The 14,775-nt window shown below is 44.7% G+C and overlaps 1 protein-coding gene across 6 annotated transcripts in view; it reads left to right on the top strand.

Moving 5' to 3' along the window:
- THRB (thyroid hormone receptor beta) overlaps positions 1 to 14,775 on the top strand; it is a 437,024-nt gene that overhangs the window by 368,696 nt on the left and 53,553 nt on the right. Inside the window, exon 1 of one of the 6 annotated variants that reach the window (XM_005698927.2) lies at positions 13,983 to 14,539. The exons of the other annotated variants lie outside the window; for them this stretch is intronic. Within the exon in view, the coding sequence (XP_005698984.1) occupies positions 14,212 to 14,539 (328 nt within the window). The 5' untranslated portion in view covers positions 13,983 to 14,211. Of the gene's footprint in view, positions 1 to 13,982; positions 14,540 to 14,775 lie in introns of those variants that run through there. 6 annotated transcript variants of the gene reach the window in all.

Here is a 14,775-nt window from a genome sequence, read left to right as displayed (position 1 = left end):
CTCAGGCGCCCTGCGGTGCCTAGGTCCTTCCGGGACCGAGGACGGAACCCACGTCCCCTGCGTTGGCGGGAGGGTTCTCAACCTCTGGGGCACCAGGGAAGTCTGACTCCTCTTTTTTTCTTTTTCTTTTCCATTAGGGTTTATCCCAGGATACTGAATAGCGTGCCCTATGCCACACAGTAGGCCTGCTGTTTCTCCACTCTCTATAGGATAGTTTACATCCGATAACCCCAGCCTCCACCCCACCCTGCTCCCACTCTCCCCAGCCCCCTTGGCAAGCACCGTCTGTCCTATGTCTGAGTCCTCTTGTGAAGCATCCATTCCGTGTTCTGGGGGCGAATGTCTCAGGAATGAATGTTATTGGTTGTTCTGTCACCTGTGACCTTTTTAAGGTTGGAATGAGAGAAGGGTGCTTGCCTGGCGGCGTCTCTGTTTGTAGCAGGCCAGAAAGCAGATTCTGTGCCATCCTGAGGATAGCAAGGGCAGATGGCCTCTTTGGGAGGCCATTCTTTTTTCCCCCCACAACTCAAACCATAGTAAATTACAAAAACAACCAAGATTGGGATATAGTTTAGGTTAATCTTGATACTTGTAGTATATCTTTCGCAGCTATTTTGGCACCTGAAGTAGAATGAAGAATTTTGATTCACCAGTTCTAGATCTGGTTTGCAGTGCACCAGCATGAAGTAGGTTTTATTTTTGAAAATATTTACAAATCCTACTTTATTCCCCTCATCCTTCAAGGCTCAGTTTAAACATCACTTCCTCTGGGACTCCATGCCGGTCACGAGGATTCATGTCTTTCTCATGCTGTCATGAAACTTCGTTACAGTATTTTATGCTTCCTGGGCTCTGCCTTATTGTATCATGGCTTGGCTCCTCAGTGACTGTGACTTTACCTCATTTTACATCAGCCGTGTTTTCGTGTGTTCTCTATGCCCGGCGCCAAACTGTGTGCTGATGGTAAGAAGCTGCTTCGTGCATGAGATTTCCAAATAGAAATGTTGGAAGAGCTTTGAGCTTAGGCTTGGAATGCGCAGCAGACCCACTGATGACCAAGCAGTGGTGGAAATGCTACTGGCTGGCCTTTATCTTGGAGAGACTAAAGAAGAGCCTAACCTATGTTGTTTCGGAAATAATAATCCCATCTCCCTGCATGTTTACCGTCTGCTTGTTGATGTTCTTTTAGTTGGGTTGCAAATTTCAAAGCAAAATCATGTCTTCCTCTTAGGGTGTATCCTACATTAGATCAAGGAAACTTATGTAGTACTGATATATAAATGATTACCTCAAGCTGTTCACAACCTCTCATGTCTTTAGGTAAAGCTTTGTTGAGATATAGTTTACCTATTGTAAAATTCCTCCAAGTGTACCATTCCATAACTGTTAGTCTGTTTACAGAGTTGTGTTCATACAGCCGTGACCACAGTCTTATTTTAGCATGTTTCCATCTCCCCCAGGGAAACTTTGAGCTGATTTGCAGTTATTTTTCATTCCTGGACCCAGCCCCTGGCGACAACTCGCCTACTTTCTGCCCACACTGATTCACTTTTACTGAACACTGCACGAAAGTGGAATCCTACGATGAGACTGACCTACTGTTTTTGAGGTTCATCCATGTCGTTACATGTATCAGTACTTTGTCTGAACTTTTTACCTTTAATCATTCTTCATAATACTTTCAAGTAAAAGTGAAGAACTGGGGCCTTTAATGAACAAAGAATAAACCTTTTGAAATTGGCATCAATTGTGACACCATGTAGACTTTGTATTAGTTGTTCTTAAAGGTGAAAAAGCAAAGTAAATGCAAATGACTCAATCACTCATTCATTATTCCTATTATTAAGGAAATTTGTTACAAAATTAATCTCTGATATGTTATTCTAGAATAAAGCATACTATAGCTGTTAAATGTCAGAGTCATTCCACTCAAACAAGCACTCAGCTTTTCAAACTGAGTCCATCAGTGTGAATTACAATGAAATAACCATCTTAACACAGTAAATTAAGGGAAAATGGATCTACATGCTGCGGGTGATTAAAGCATACGTAAAGTGAGCCGCTATGTGATATTCATGCAAAGCATAAATGATATTCATAAAAAAACATAAAATGTTAATGAGCATTTTTTTCTTCTAAGGAAACATACTGATTAAAATAAATATATGAAGTAGCATTAAATTAGGCACATCTTTGGGAAAACAGATAAATCATCACAGTGATCTTAGAATTTGTGTTGAAACACATACTTAGTTGCCCAAAACTTTCAAAACCTTAAAATAATTCTCTACTTAGAAAAGCAGGCAGTAAGACAGGCAGGTTCTACAATAGCAATTCAAGAGCTGAAATTTCAATACTAACATCTTCCCTTAGTGACTGCATCAGGGTGAAAAAGCCATCCACTCAGTTTCCTCTCTGTCAAATGAGTGGAAACACCTCCTGCCACCCTCATGGCTCAGACAGATAAGAATCTGCCTGCAATGCAGGAGACCCGGGTGTGATCCCTGGGTCAAAGATCCCCTGGAGACAGGCATGGCTCCCCACTCCAGCATTCTTGCCTGGAGAATGCCAGTGGCAGAGGAGCCTGGTGGGCTACAGTCCATGGGGTTGCAAAGAGTCAGACACGACTGAGCGAACAGCACACACAGCAGTCTTGTTGTTTAGTGATGAAAATAACACTCATCACCATTATATAGCCAGGGCTCTAATCAAAGTTACACCAAAACTGAAAGCTTACGGTATATTTTCTAGACTATGATGCCCAAGCTTCATCAGACTAGAGTCAGGAAAGATTTGCTTTCGAGTCCAGTGTTCATTCATGAAAAAGAACAGAGATCCCACTGTTAGCTAGAAAAGAGAGGAATTCAGTGCTGATAACAGTGGTCTAAGCAAGTTTTAAAAGCCTTACTTTTTTTTCCAGTCTCCAGCCTTCAGGGTGCTATTCGGCATTCACTTTTGTGTACACGCGTTTCTCATTTGGTTTGGACGCTGATCTCTTTCTGGATATTATCTTATGCCTTCAAAGCACAAGGAAGCTTCATGATTTGTCTTTGGTCTTAGGAAATCCTAGTGAGAATCAAACACTAGATCTTCATCCTGAGAACTCTTAGATGCCAGCCACTGTGCTGCAATGGCCATCGTTCATCGTCACGCTCTCATTCACTGGAAATGCTTTGGGAGAGAGGCTTTGACATTGCAAGATGTCTCTGGGAATTTTGAGTGCTTATACCCATCACTTGAAATGGGGGCAGTTTCTACTTGAGTAGATCTGGGTTTGAATCTTAACTCTTCAAATGGCCAGCTGTGCTTCTCAGAAAAATGGGTTTTTTATCTACTAAAAAAATAAGATGTGGGTAGCCATGGCTGTCCTGAAGTACCATGATAAGGATTCAATAAGGTGATGTTTATGAACACCCTGCCCAAACTCTTAGAGAAGTTCAGTCTTGGTGCATGGAGTACCATGGAGACATCACGGAGAGGAGCTGGGTAGGTGGCTGAAAGTGCAGGTCTTGGGGCCACCGTGAAGCACCACCAGTGTACAGGACGATGGTCAGAGATTCAGACCCTGCTAGGTCACCTAGTGAGAACACACCCAGTTAGAAGAGTTGGGATAAACCAAAGGGAAAGCCAATTTTAAAGGCAGACAGAGGAGCGATCTCTTGAAGAAGGCTGGGAAGAATCAGCCAGAGGGGGAGGAGGTAGATGAGAAAGGTATCGTGTCGTAGAAGTTTCTGGAATACTATCAGCAAGCGTGGCTGTGGAGGTGGGTGAAAGCAGGTACAACAGTAGTGTGTCCAGAGGCCCAGAGATACTGGAAGTCATGCTGCTTAGGAGAGTCCAGAGGGGCAATGATAAAGTCCTGTTATGCTAGCAGTGACTGGCCACCCAAACCCAAAGTGGAGGCTGGGAAAGTGGAGTGTGGCTGGCCACACAGAGCACACCATTTCTCCTGGGTTAATTAGACCTGAAAAGGTTTCAGATTAAGGACAAAGCCAAGACACCAGCCAGGGCATCAGGAAGCAGAAACAAAGAAAAAGTGCTCTGAAAAGCCGGGACTGCAGGAGACAGCCAGTGAGCCTGGAAGAGTCGGTGGAGACCAAGCTGATGGACCACTCGAGCCTTTCTGGAGGACAGTGGCTCTCAGCCTTTAGCCGGGATCAGAATCCCCAGGAGGGCTTGCCTACACCCCCACTGCTGGCTTAGACCCGAGTTTCTCTTAATGCTTCTGGGGTGGTCTGGCAAAGTCGCATTTCTGAGAGGTTCCAGGGGATGCAATGCAGCTGGTTCAGGATCCATATTTTAAGAACCACTGACTTAAGCATTTTGGAGTCTATTTTTTCATTTTTGTGGAACTTCAAAGGACTGTTTTCTTTGACTTGTTCATCCTATAAATTGACCTATTTCATCTAGTTAAAAAAACTGCTATAACTGAGTTGGTGATATCTTTGGCATGACTATGCTGGGCAACCATTCCATCTTCATGAAATAAAACTTGCAGCCTTCAAACCATAGATCTGGAAAAACTGGCCAAATAAGGAGGCCACCAGGAATGTCTTAATGAGAGCCTCCTCCTTGGAAATCCTACAGTTCAAGTATTAGGCTGCCTCCATCAGTTTGGATCCCGAGTCCTGGGCTCCTACTGTGGTGTTCTCAGCAGAGTCATCTCTTTCCCGTTGCACCAGGTCAGAATCCATTCCGTTTGTGCTAGGAAGCCACATTGCCAGTTTTTCAAGCACATTTTTGTAAAACCAAATTCTGCTTGGTGATGGATTGTGCCCCAAAGCCCCCACTTCCCTCAAGTATCGTTCAGTAGAGCCATTGCGGGCTAGAAGTATCAAAAAGTTTTCATTAATCATTAAAGGAGAAAAATTAGAAAGGAATTCAGAATACAAGAAGTTTTAAAAAGAAGGACTTTGAGTTTCTTATTCCTCAAAAATATCAAAACAGACTCAATCCCAGAGCCCCAAGGCTTGTGTGGCCCCTGGGGATCTGCACTTCCTGGGTCCAGCCTGCTCTATCTGGCCAGGAGTTTTCTTCTTTGGTAAAAACAAGAGAAAAGGACGCTCACCTTTGGAGCTTCCCAAGCTCCTCCTCTCTGTCTTTGGTCTGTAATCTGCGAGAAAAAAAAATCCACTCTTCCCAGTGATAAATCCTGCAAACAGCCTTACCGCTTTCAACAGAACAGACTTCTGTATATCTCAACATATATTTCATGAAACACTTGGAACCAACTTTACAAGATATATAGTGGGGACTTTCCTGGCGGTCCAGTGGTTGAGAATCCACCTTCCAATGCAAGAGACGCAGGTTCAATCCTTGGTTGCGGAACTAAGATCCCACACGCCTGGGGACAACTAAGCCCACACTGGAAGAGAATTCCACACATCTCAATGAAAGATCCTGTATGCTGCAGCTAAGACCTACCTGATGCAGCCAAATAAATAAACAAAAATAAGATGCACTGGGTTTTATGACGAGGTGTGTTCAGAGAATGCTGAGTTACACAAAGTTCAACAATTAACTTGGGTGAATCTTCAAGAGAAGGATATACAGTTTCCCAAACTCACCTTGACCATAGAGCCTGTTTTTATTGCTTTTTCTTCAAAGCATCTCTTGGGATTGATTTTTGGACCACTTTGGGAACACCATCTGAATGCTGCTCCAGCAGCCGTGGTGTTCATTTAATAAGGATCCCAGACATACAGTAGCCCGGGGAGAGTGCTTCACGCCAGTGAACACGTCTAGGATGAGGAAGTAAGCGTTTCCAGCATGGTGAGCTTGACATGGTCCTACAAGGTTTCAGATCATTTAGTAGAAGTAGGAAGGAGAGAGAGTCCATCCCAGGCTTCGGATGAATCTCCCTAATTCCCTCCTTCCCTTTCAGTTCAGTTCAGTTCAGTTCAGTCGCTCAGTCGTGTCCGACTCTTTGCGACCCCATGAACGCAGCACGCCAGGCCTCCCTGTCCATCACCAACTCCCGGAGTTCACTCAAACTCACGTCCATCGAGTCGATAATGCCATCCAGCCATCTCATCCTCTGTCGTCCCCTTCTCCTCCTGCCCCCAATCCCTCCCAGCATCAGAGTCTTTTCCAATGAGTCAACTCTTCCCATGAGGTGGCCAAAGTACTGGAGCTTCAGCTTTAGCATCATTCCTTCCAAAGAAATCCCAGGGTTGATCTCCTTCAGAATGGACTGGTTGGATCTCCTTGCAGTCCAAGGGACTCTCAAGAGTCTTCTCCAACACCACAGTTCAAAAGCATCAATTCTTCGGCGCTCAGCCTTCTTCACAGTCCAACTCTCACATCCATACATGACCACTGGAAAAACCATAGCCTTGACCAGACAGACCTTTGTTGGCAAAGTAATGTCTCTGCTTTTGAATATGCTATCTAGGTTGGTCATTACTTTCCTTCCAAGGAGTAAGCGTCTTTTAATTTCATGGCTGCAATCACCATCTGCAATGATTTTGGAGCCCCCAAAAATAAAGTCTGACACTGTTTCCACTGTTTCCCCATCTGTTTCCCATGAAGTGATGGGACCAGATGCCTTTCCTTTAGGGCAGGTTTTTTTGTTTGTTTGTTTGTTTTGAGCCTAAAGCACTATTGGAGAAGGAGATGGCAACCCACTCCAGTATTCTTCCCTGGAGAATCCCACGGACAGCCAGACTACAGGCCTCGCTATCACAAAGAGTCAAACACAGCTAAGCAGCTAACACACGCAGAGCACTATGGTCAGCTGGGGATAAAGGTGCCCCCGGCATAGGAGGCCTAATGTGCACAGAGCAGGGGTGGGCTCTGGTCCCCAGGACTACCACCTGCCATGTGACAGAAGTCAGTTTATCCTCTGGATCTGTTCCCTCACGAGTCAAATACAAAACACGTGGAATGCAAAGCTCAGAAGTTCTAGTTGTCATTTCCTTGGATCCTGGGGAAGCCTCCATCATTTCCCAGGTGTGAGCAGGAGGGAAAGCACTTGACGATAGAGTGATCCTGGGCTTCCCTGGTGGCTCAGTGGTAGAGAATCCACCTGCCAATGCAGGAGACAGGTTCGATCCCTGATCCAGGAAGATCCCACATGCCATGGAGCAACGAAGCGCATGCACCTCAAGTATTGAGCCTGTGCGCTAGAGCCTGGGAACTGCAGCCACTGAGCCCACGTGATGCAACCACCGAATCCCATGCACCCCAGAACCTGTGCACTGCAAGAGAAGCCACTGCAATGAGAAGCCTGCGCACCACCACAGAGAATAGCCTCCACTCACTGCAGCTAAAGAAAGCCCGAGCAGCAATGAAGACTCAGCGCAGCCAAAATTAAAATAAAGAAACAATACTAAAAAAAAAAAAAAAAAAAGTGTCCCAACGTGCCCAGAGCTTGCCTTGCTCTCATCTCTGGAGTGGAACTAATTTGGAATCTTTTTCAAAGAGGAATTCCTTGGCAGTGCAGTAGTTCGGACGCAGCGCTTCCACTGCCTGCAGCCCAGGGTTCAATCCCCCCTCTGGGAACTAAAATCCCACAAGCCGCATGGTATGCCCCAAAACAAACAAAGTAAAACAATTAGTAAAAATTGGGGGGGGGGGGGGAATGGTATCTCATTTGTTTAAAAAAAGAGAAGAACAAGTCAGAATATCCCACACATCAAAAGATGAACGAAGCATGCTCAAAAAAATTGTTTGCGTCCCTTTTATTTCCCCCTAAATACGTCCCCTAACTCTTCACTACACTCAGCACTTGGATAGTGAGATCTGAATGCCCACTCCCTTATATCTACAAAGGGATCTTTCCTCAATTTGGGTGGCTCCTTCAGAGGGCAAGCGATGACCCTACCCTTGTTACAGCCTCTCTTGGAGCAGAGATGTTTGGGAGTGATGACACCCATTTGTGATTCCGAACCTCCAAAGAGGTAGTTTTCACATACAGGTCAACCTCTAACAGCAAAATATAAAAGAGTAAACTGACTCAACTTGAGACAGACGAGGGTCTCACTGGAACTTCCAAGCCCAGGAGAGTCCATTTATGACAGTAGGTAAATTTCCGCCTTGCTTTTGAAAATGCAGAGAGTTTTGGGTGCACTGAGTCTCCTCCAGCTTTCTTCTAAGAGGTTGGACAACTGCAGTCACATAGGCGATGAGTGTCAAGAGCCTTCAGCCTGTGATGGAATCAAGAGGTCCCTGAAATGTAGAGAAAGTGACATGAAAGCAAAGTCCCAAGGCTGAGAAGGGCCCCACCCTGGGGAGAGACAGAGGAAGGGGTCTTTTCAGACAGAGGAGCGCCCCAGTGCCCCTGAGTCATGCAGGCGCAGGGTGAGACGGAGCCAGGGTGGGGAGGGCTTGACAGGAGGTGGGACATCTTCTGGTGGAGAGTTTTAGTTTTATTCTGAATGCAATGAAAGGCCGCTGAAGACTTTAAGTGTGGAAGCAACGTGGTCAGGTGTGTCGTTTTTCAGACATGACTCGTTGCTGTAGCAAGAAAGTTGCTGCCACAGGGCAAGGCCAGTTAGGAGGCCACCTGGAGAATCTGGTGACAAGGCGGGGACAGAGAAGTGGCTGGATTAAAACGATGTTTTGGAGGAAGAACCGATGAGCTTGCTGCTGGACTGGCTGCAGGTAGTGAGGGAAAGTGAGGGTCCCAGAGGGCTGCGGGGCTCTGGCTGAAGCTCCCGGGTGGCGGTGGAGTGGAGATGTGAGGACTGCAGGAGGCAAGGGTGTTAGAAAGGACAGAGTTGGAGATGCCCACCTTTGCACAGATCCTAGAGGAGACATCCGGGCTACCGTTACATGCTGGAATCTTCCACATTTAATTGTTATTCAAAACTGTGACAAAATAGACTCACAGAGAAAACAAAGCTCTGGCTACCAGATGGGGAGAGGGGTGAATTAGGAGTCTCGGATAAACAGACACACGACTGAGGTATGTGAGAGACATGGTCGACACGGGTCTACTGTATAGTGCAGGGAACTATATTCAATATCTCGTCATAACCTATAATGGAAAAGAATCTGAAAAGGGATACTTGCATATGTGTAACTGAATCACTTTGCTGTATACTTGAAACTAACAGAACATTGTCAATCAACTATATGTCAATAAAAATTTTTAAATAAGTAAATTTTTAAAAATAAAGTTATGAGACAGGATGAGATCACCTAACGCAGAGATGGCAAACTTCGAGAGTGCCACATACTGAATACTTTCAGCAAGCCACACGGCCTCTGTCACGACTCCACTCTGCCATTGTAGCACAGAGTAGATTCAGAGCCAGACAATACGTAAGCAAATGAGCAAGGCTGGGTTCCAATAAACCTTTATTACAAAACAGATACGGGGCCATACTTGGTGTGCAGACCAAAGCTCACTGACTCTTGACCTAGTGAAAATGTAGGCTGAGAAGAGAAAATATTCCAAGATAGAGATAAGGCATTTCAATAATTACTATGGAGAAGGGCATGGCAACCCACTCCAGTATCCTTGCCTGAAGAATCCCATGGAAGGAGGAGCCTGAGGCAGGCTACAGTCCGTGGGGTCACCAGGAGTGAGACACAACTGAAGTGACTTAGCACACACATATATAATTATATTCACTTACTACACCTGTCGATCTTTTACGTGCTTTACTTATATTTAACTCACTTAATCTTTACAATAACCAGTGAGGTGAGTACTGTTATTTCTGTTTTACAAATGAAAACACTATACCCTAAATAAAAAGTTGATTTCTCCTTCCCAAGGGAAAAAAAAACAAAACAAAACAGAGGTTGGCAGTCTAGGCTAGTATGACAATCCTCAGCAACCTAAACTACTTCCAGTTCATTCCTTCACCAGCCCCAGAGTATGACTCTCATCCTCATGGACCGAAATGGTGGCTAGGGTTCCAACATCACGTATACATTGCAGGCAGCAGGAAGAAGGAGCAAAGGAGAAGAAGGAAAATGCATGCACCAGTTGTTATTTTAAGTTGTCTTTTATGTTCCCTAGAATCTGCCTTACAGTATTTATTCTGTTACATCTCATTGGCCAGAAGTTAAGCACACAGATGCCTGCACACGCAAGAGAGACCGAGGAACAAAGGCCATGTGCCCAACTAAAATTCAGAGGCTCTGTTACTAAAGCATAAGAAGAGCAACCACTAGAGTAGAGGCTCGAAGTCTCTCGTACCTCTGCGTCCATTGTTGGAGTTCCACGTGCTTCCCAAACGCCAGCGCGCAGGTCATCTCTTCTGCAAGCCATGCACGCCCCCGAGCAGACACTTCCCGTGTTCCCTGTCACCACACTTCCTTAGATTTACTTTGTCCTGGTGTATCGCCTTGACTCATTTCCTCTACTTGACCAAATGACTCAAGGGCAGTGAGGACAGCTTGAGATAGGGAAGGTAAACTTTGAAAAACAAAAGGAAATTCACAGTGAAGCTGCCAATGAAGAAAAAGAATGAGTCTTCAGGATACCCTGGTCCCTGTTGAGGAGCTGGGCTCAGACACCCAGTAGAATAGACAGTTCTCCAAGTTCACTGCATGTGCCCAGTCACTTCAGCCATTTTCAACTCTTTGCGACCCTGCGGACTGTAGCCCACTGGGATCCTCTGTCCATGGGATTCTCCAGGCAAGAATACTGGAGTGGGTTTTCATGCCCTCCTCCAGGGAATCTTTCCAATCTGGGAATCGAACTCTTGTCTGCCTGCGTCTCCTGCATTGCAGGCAGATTCTTAACCCACTGAGCTGCCTGGGAAGCCTGACTCCACTGCCTGTGAATTAATCTGGGAAAACTTGAAAAAGTCATCACAATCAGGTTCTACCCCATATTGATTAAATCACAATTTCTGAGGATGACACTTGAGCACTGGTGTTTTTAACGTTTGTGGGTGGTTCCAATGTGCAGCCTTATTTGAGAGTCAACACAGCTGAAGGCAGAAGAAAAGAAAGACCCAAAGAGAGAAACAAGGCTCCTCCTTCAGAGTCCTTGAGGGTTCGCTGTTTACCTACCAGTTTCGCCAGCAAGATCATTAGTCTTGTCCTTTTAGGTTATTTCCTAAAGGACAAACGTGTACTTAGATAATAAATTATTATTGATTGAAACACTTCTAATAAGAATTATGAAAGCCCTCCTGAGTTTATTTCAGGCCGTTTGATGCTCTATAAGTCAAATAACTCGTAAGCTTCTCTCTCAGTAACTAAATTAGACTCGTCAGCCAGGGAAGTAAGAGAGCAGACTCACTAAAGTTCACCTCGTTTGTGACATATAATATGTTTAAATTGCTTTGTTGACTTCACAAAAAGACAGGCTGGATCGATCACGAGTGGCAGCGCCAAGACTGCCTCTGTCAGGGATGAGGGACCGTATTTCAACTTGAATCCATTTCCAGCTCCCAGTCATCAGTTTTACACATTTACTCGAAGAGTAACCCCACTTGGTGCAAGAAGAAGGCAGCATTTCAGAAACGTTTGGTTCTATATTTTCCAAACGATAAGAGGAAGTGAAGAACCCGTTTAAACATGTCTAGAAACTTTTTTTCTGTTCAAAGATTTCTGGGAGAATTCAGGATTGTTTTAACTCCATCAAAATGCTGTTGAGAATTTAGAGGTGGGGGAAAGTTGTTCAGGAATTGTTCTGTCTTTCTTTGCTGCAGGATGTAGATCAGTTCTGAGGCAGAAGAAAACTCTGATTTTTCAAGGACATTTAGAGATCTTGGAAAAATGTTTAGAAGTGTTCCTTTGTAATGAAATTTGAGATTCTGGCTTGAGTTGGTAACGTTACTGGTGAAAAGCAAGAAATGGCTTGGACTTGTGCCTCCAATGAACTAGAACGGGAGCCAGGAAATGCGCTGGGCAAAACTGCAAAACTGGATGGTTTTGACATGCAGCTTCTAACCAGAAAAGGAGGCCTTGGAACATATGTGTTTGCCAGGAAAGAAAACTGCTTTATTGAAAGGTTAATTTTCAGATTAGTTTTGGGAAATTTGAGATAAATACATGAGATCAGACAAAGAAACATAAGGCCTGGATCCTTTTTCCTGGGGTTTTCAGAAAATAGTCATTGCTTCCAGTGAAATGTTTTGACATTTTCAGTAGGGAGAAAATGTTAATTGTAATGTTGTATGTATGTGTTCTTAAAAACACTTGCAAATAAATCTTTTATTTGTTTGAAGAGCAATCAGAGAGTAAAAACACTGTTAAGATGTTAGCTGCATTCCTTATTCCTTATGGTAACTTCTGTGCTCTCTAGGATGTCGGAATTCATTGTCTGGGTTCAAAATGTAACAATTTGAAGAACATTCCTTTCCTTGTTCAGTTGCAATTTTTTGAGCAGTCTTATTACTAAACATCCACCCAGGAGTCTGTCTGCCTGGGTTTCTTCCCTCATCTTGTCTCATCTGTTGTTTGTTTTCTGATTCTTAATTTTCTTCCCTGAATCCATGCAATTCATGCATAAAATCATCAGCTCTTACAGACTCTTGACAGTGGTCTGCTTGACTCTGTGTGAAAACACCTGCTATTAAGCTACTTGGTGACGGGGCCCATGACTGACTTCCCAAATCAACACCTCTGCTCCCACCTGCTCCTTGCTTTGTACAGAACAGATAACCTATAGATGTTTGTTGAATGACTGTAATATCCTCCTTTCTCTGGCCCTATGTCCCTGCCCAAAATTCCACATTGCATTAGGTCCAAAGTGGAAGCGTTACAATGGAACACTACAACATCACATTGCCTGTGGTCCCTTGGGAGGGAAATACCAAGAGGTCACCTATTCAGGGACTAACAGGATCCCAAGTGTACACATTACCTCCTGGGGCCAGCCCTCCCAACTAAGTCTTCCCAAGAAACAGAACCTCCAACTGCAAAGATAGCAGCTTGCACCGTTCCTGAATCGTGATCTAGAATACAGGTGCTCACTGCCGTCCACATGGAGAAAACACCGTCGGTCATCATCTAGTAGGCTTTTATCTCTAATTTGGTGTGTGTTTGTGTCTTAAATGGCAGTTCTCCTAGAAAATGCCTCTCCCTTTTGGATCACTATCTTTAAATGTCAAGCGCATGACTACTACTTAAATTACAGTTAAGCTCGAAGATCATCTCAAAAGCAGAACTGAATGAGAATGAAATGATAGTTGTACAGTCTGAAAAAGAATGGATATGTGTATCTGTGCAACTGAATCACTTTGCCGCACTCCTGAAACTAACACTGCAGTATAAATCAACAACACTCCAATATGAAATAAAAATTGAATTAAAAAAAAAAAAGAAAAACTGGTAGCATACTATAAAAAGCATCCCCCCAGGATCAGAAGGGGGACACTGCTCTCCCAGAGGGGTGCTCTGCACACCGGGTGTGACACACACTTACCCCTGGTGCGCTTACCAACACAACCAAGGCAAAATGAGCAGAGCGAAGTTCAGCTCCAGGCCGCATGTCGATTAGGCTAATGATGTAGAAAATCAACAGGGGCAAGGAGCAGAACAGAGCTCGCAAACGCCAGCGGTGTTCTCAGATGTGCCTCGCATGGTGTCTTTTAAAGACCCGTGGGCCCCATGTGTCCTTCTTCCTGCCTTAGAAGCCCGTGGGTGACGTTCAACAACAGATGTAACCTCTAACGTTTGTGTGACTAGATTAATGTTCCAGAGTCATCAGGCTCGTTACGGCTGGATTTTCTCTGGTCCCTGCTAATAAACTAGATTATTGATTTTCGGATTTTCTGTGTATCCAAGGATAGACTCTAAGATGTCTTTATAATGTTTCATGCTTAAGTTGTCAACCAAAATGACATAACAATGAGTAATCATTTTCTAATCATGTGGAAAGGAGTTAAAAACAGCATATAAAATGGATCTTCCCAGCGTCAGAGCCACAGACGCGTCCTGGCTGTCGGTCCTCCAGCTGGGCAGAGGTCATGCCTACCTGCCTGCCATCTTTTCCAGGAATTAGGTGCGTTCAGAGCTTAAGACCTTGATAGTCAGAAATCTGCTTTCCAACATGTTTGAATGGCAGCAGAGCTCCAAAGACACCTCCACCTAAATAGGATTTTAGCACATCAGGTGCCGTGGCAAAGTACAGCAGGCTGGGTTGCCGTGTGGCTGGTGTTTATTCATCTCTGCTTCTCCCTTCATGTGTATGTATATACGCTTCTCGCGGTATATGCCCGGCACGCAGGGCGTATGGGCTGGGGACTGCATCCATAGAGTGTGTGTATATGTAAAGTAGGAACAGAGCCGGGCACCAAAATGAACTTCTGTGTGCAAGAACTCTACGAAGCACACCCAGCTGCCGGCAGCAACTGCTACATGCAGGCCACTGATTATTACGCGTATTTCGAAGATAGTCCAGGTTACAGTGGTTGCAACGCTCAGGCTGTGCCCAGTAACAACATATATATGGAACAGGCCTGGGCAGTGAATCAGCCTTATACCTGTAGTTACCCTGGAAACATGCTGAAAAGCAGGGACTCGGACTTGGACATGGCCCTGAATCAATACAGCCAACCTGAATATTTCACTGAAGAAAAGCCTACTTTTTCTCAAGTGCAGTCGCCATCGTACTCTCAGAAAAAAGGTAGGGACCATTTTCCTTCCGTTTGATCCAAGTTTCCGTGTTTGTCTCTGGGGTGTTTTAAAGGGACCCTTTGCATCCGCTTTGTCAAATCTTTGACTTTGAACGCTGAACGTTTGAAATTAAAAATAGCAGGAAAGAGAGGTTGCTAAGTGATTGAAAGGGGTCCTTGAACGACAAAGATTTCCAAGCACTTTTTTCTTCCAGTATGCAAGCTGGATGGAGTTGGTTTGTTAGGC

The sequence above is a fragment of the Capra hircus genome, chromosome 27, assembly GCF_001704415.2.
Source record: "Capra hircus breed San Clemente chromosome 27, ASM170441v1, whole genome shotgun sequence".
Taxonomy (NCBI): Eukaryota; Metazoa; Chordata; class Mammalia; order Artiodactyla; family Bovidae; genus Capra; species Capra hircus.
This window is presented reverse-complemented; position numbering and strand designations above follow the sequence as displayed.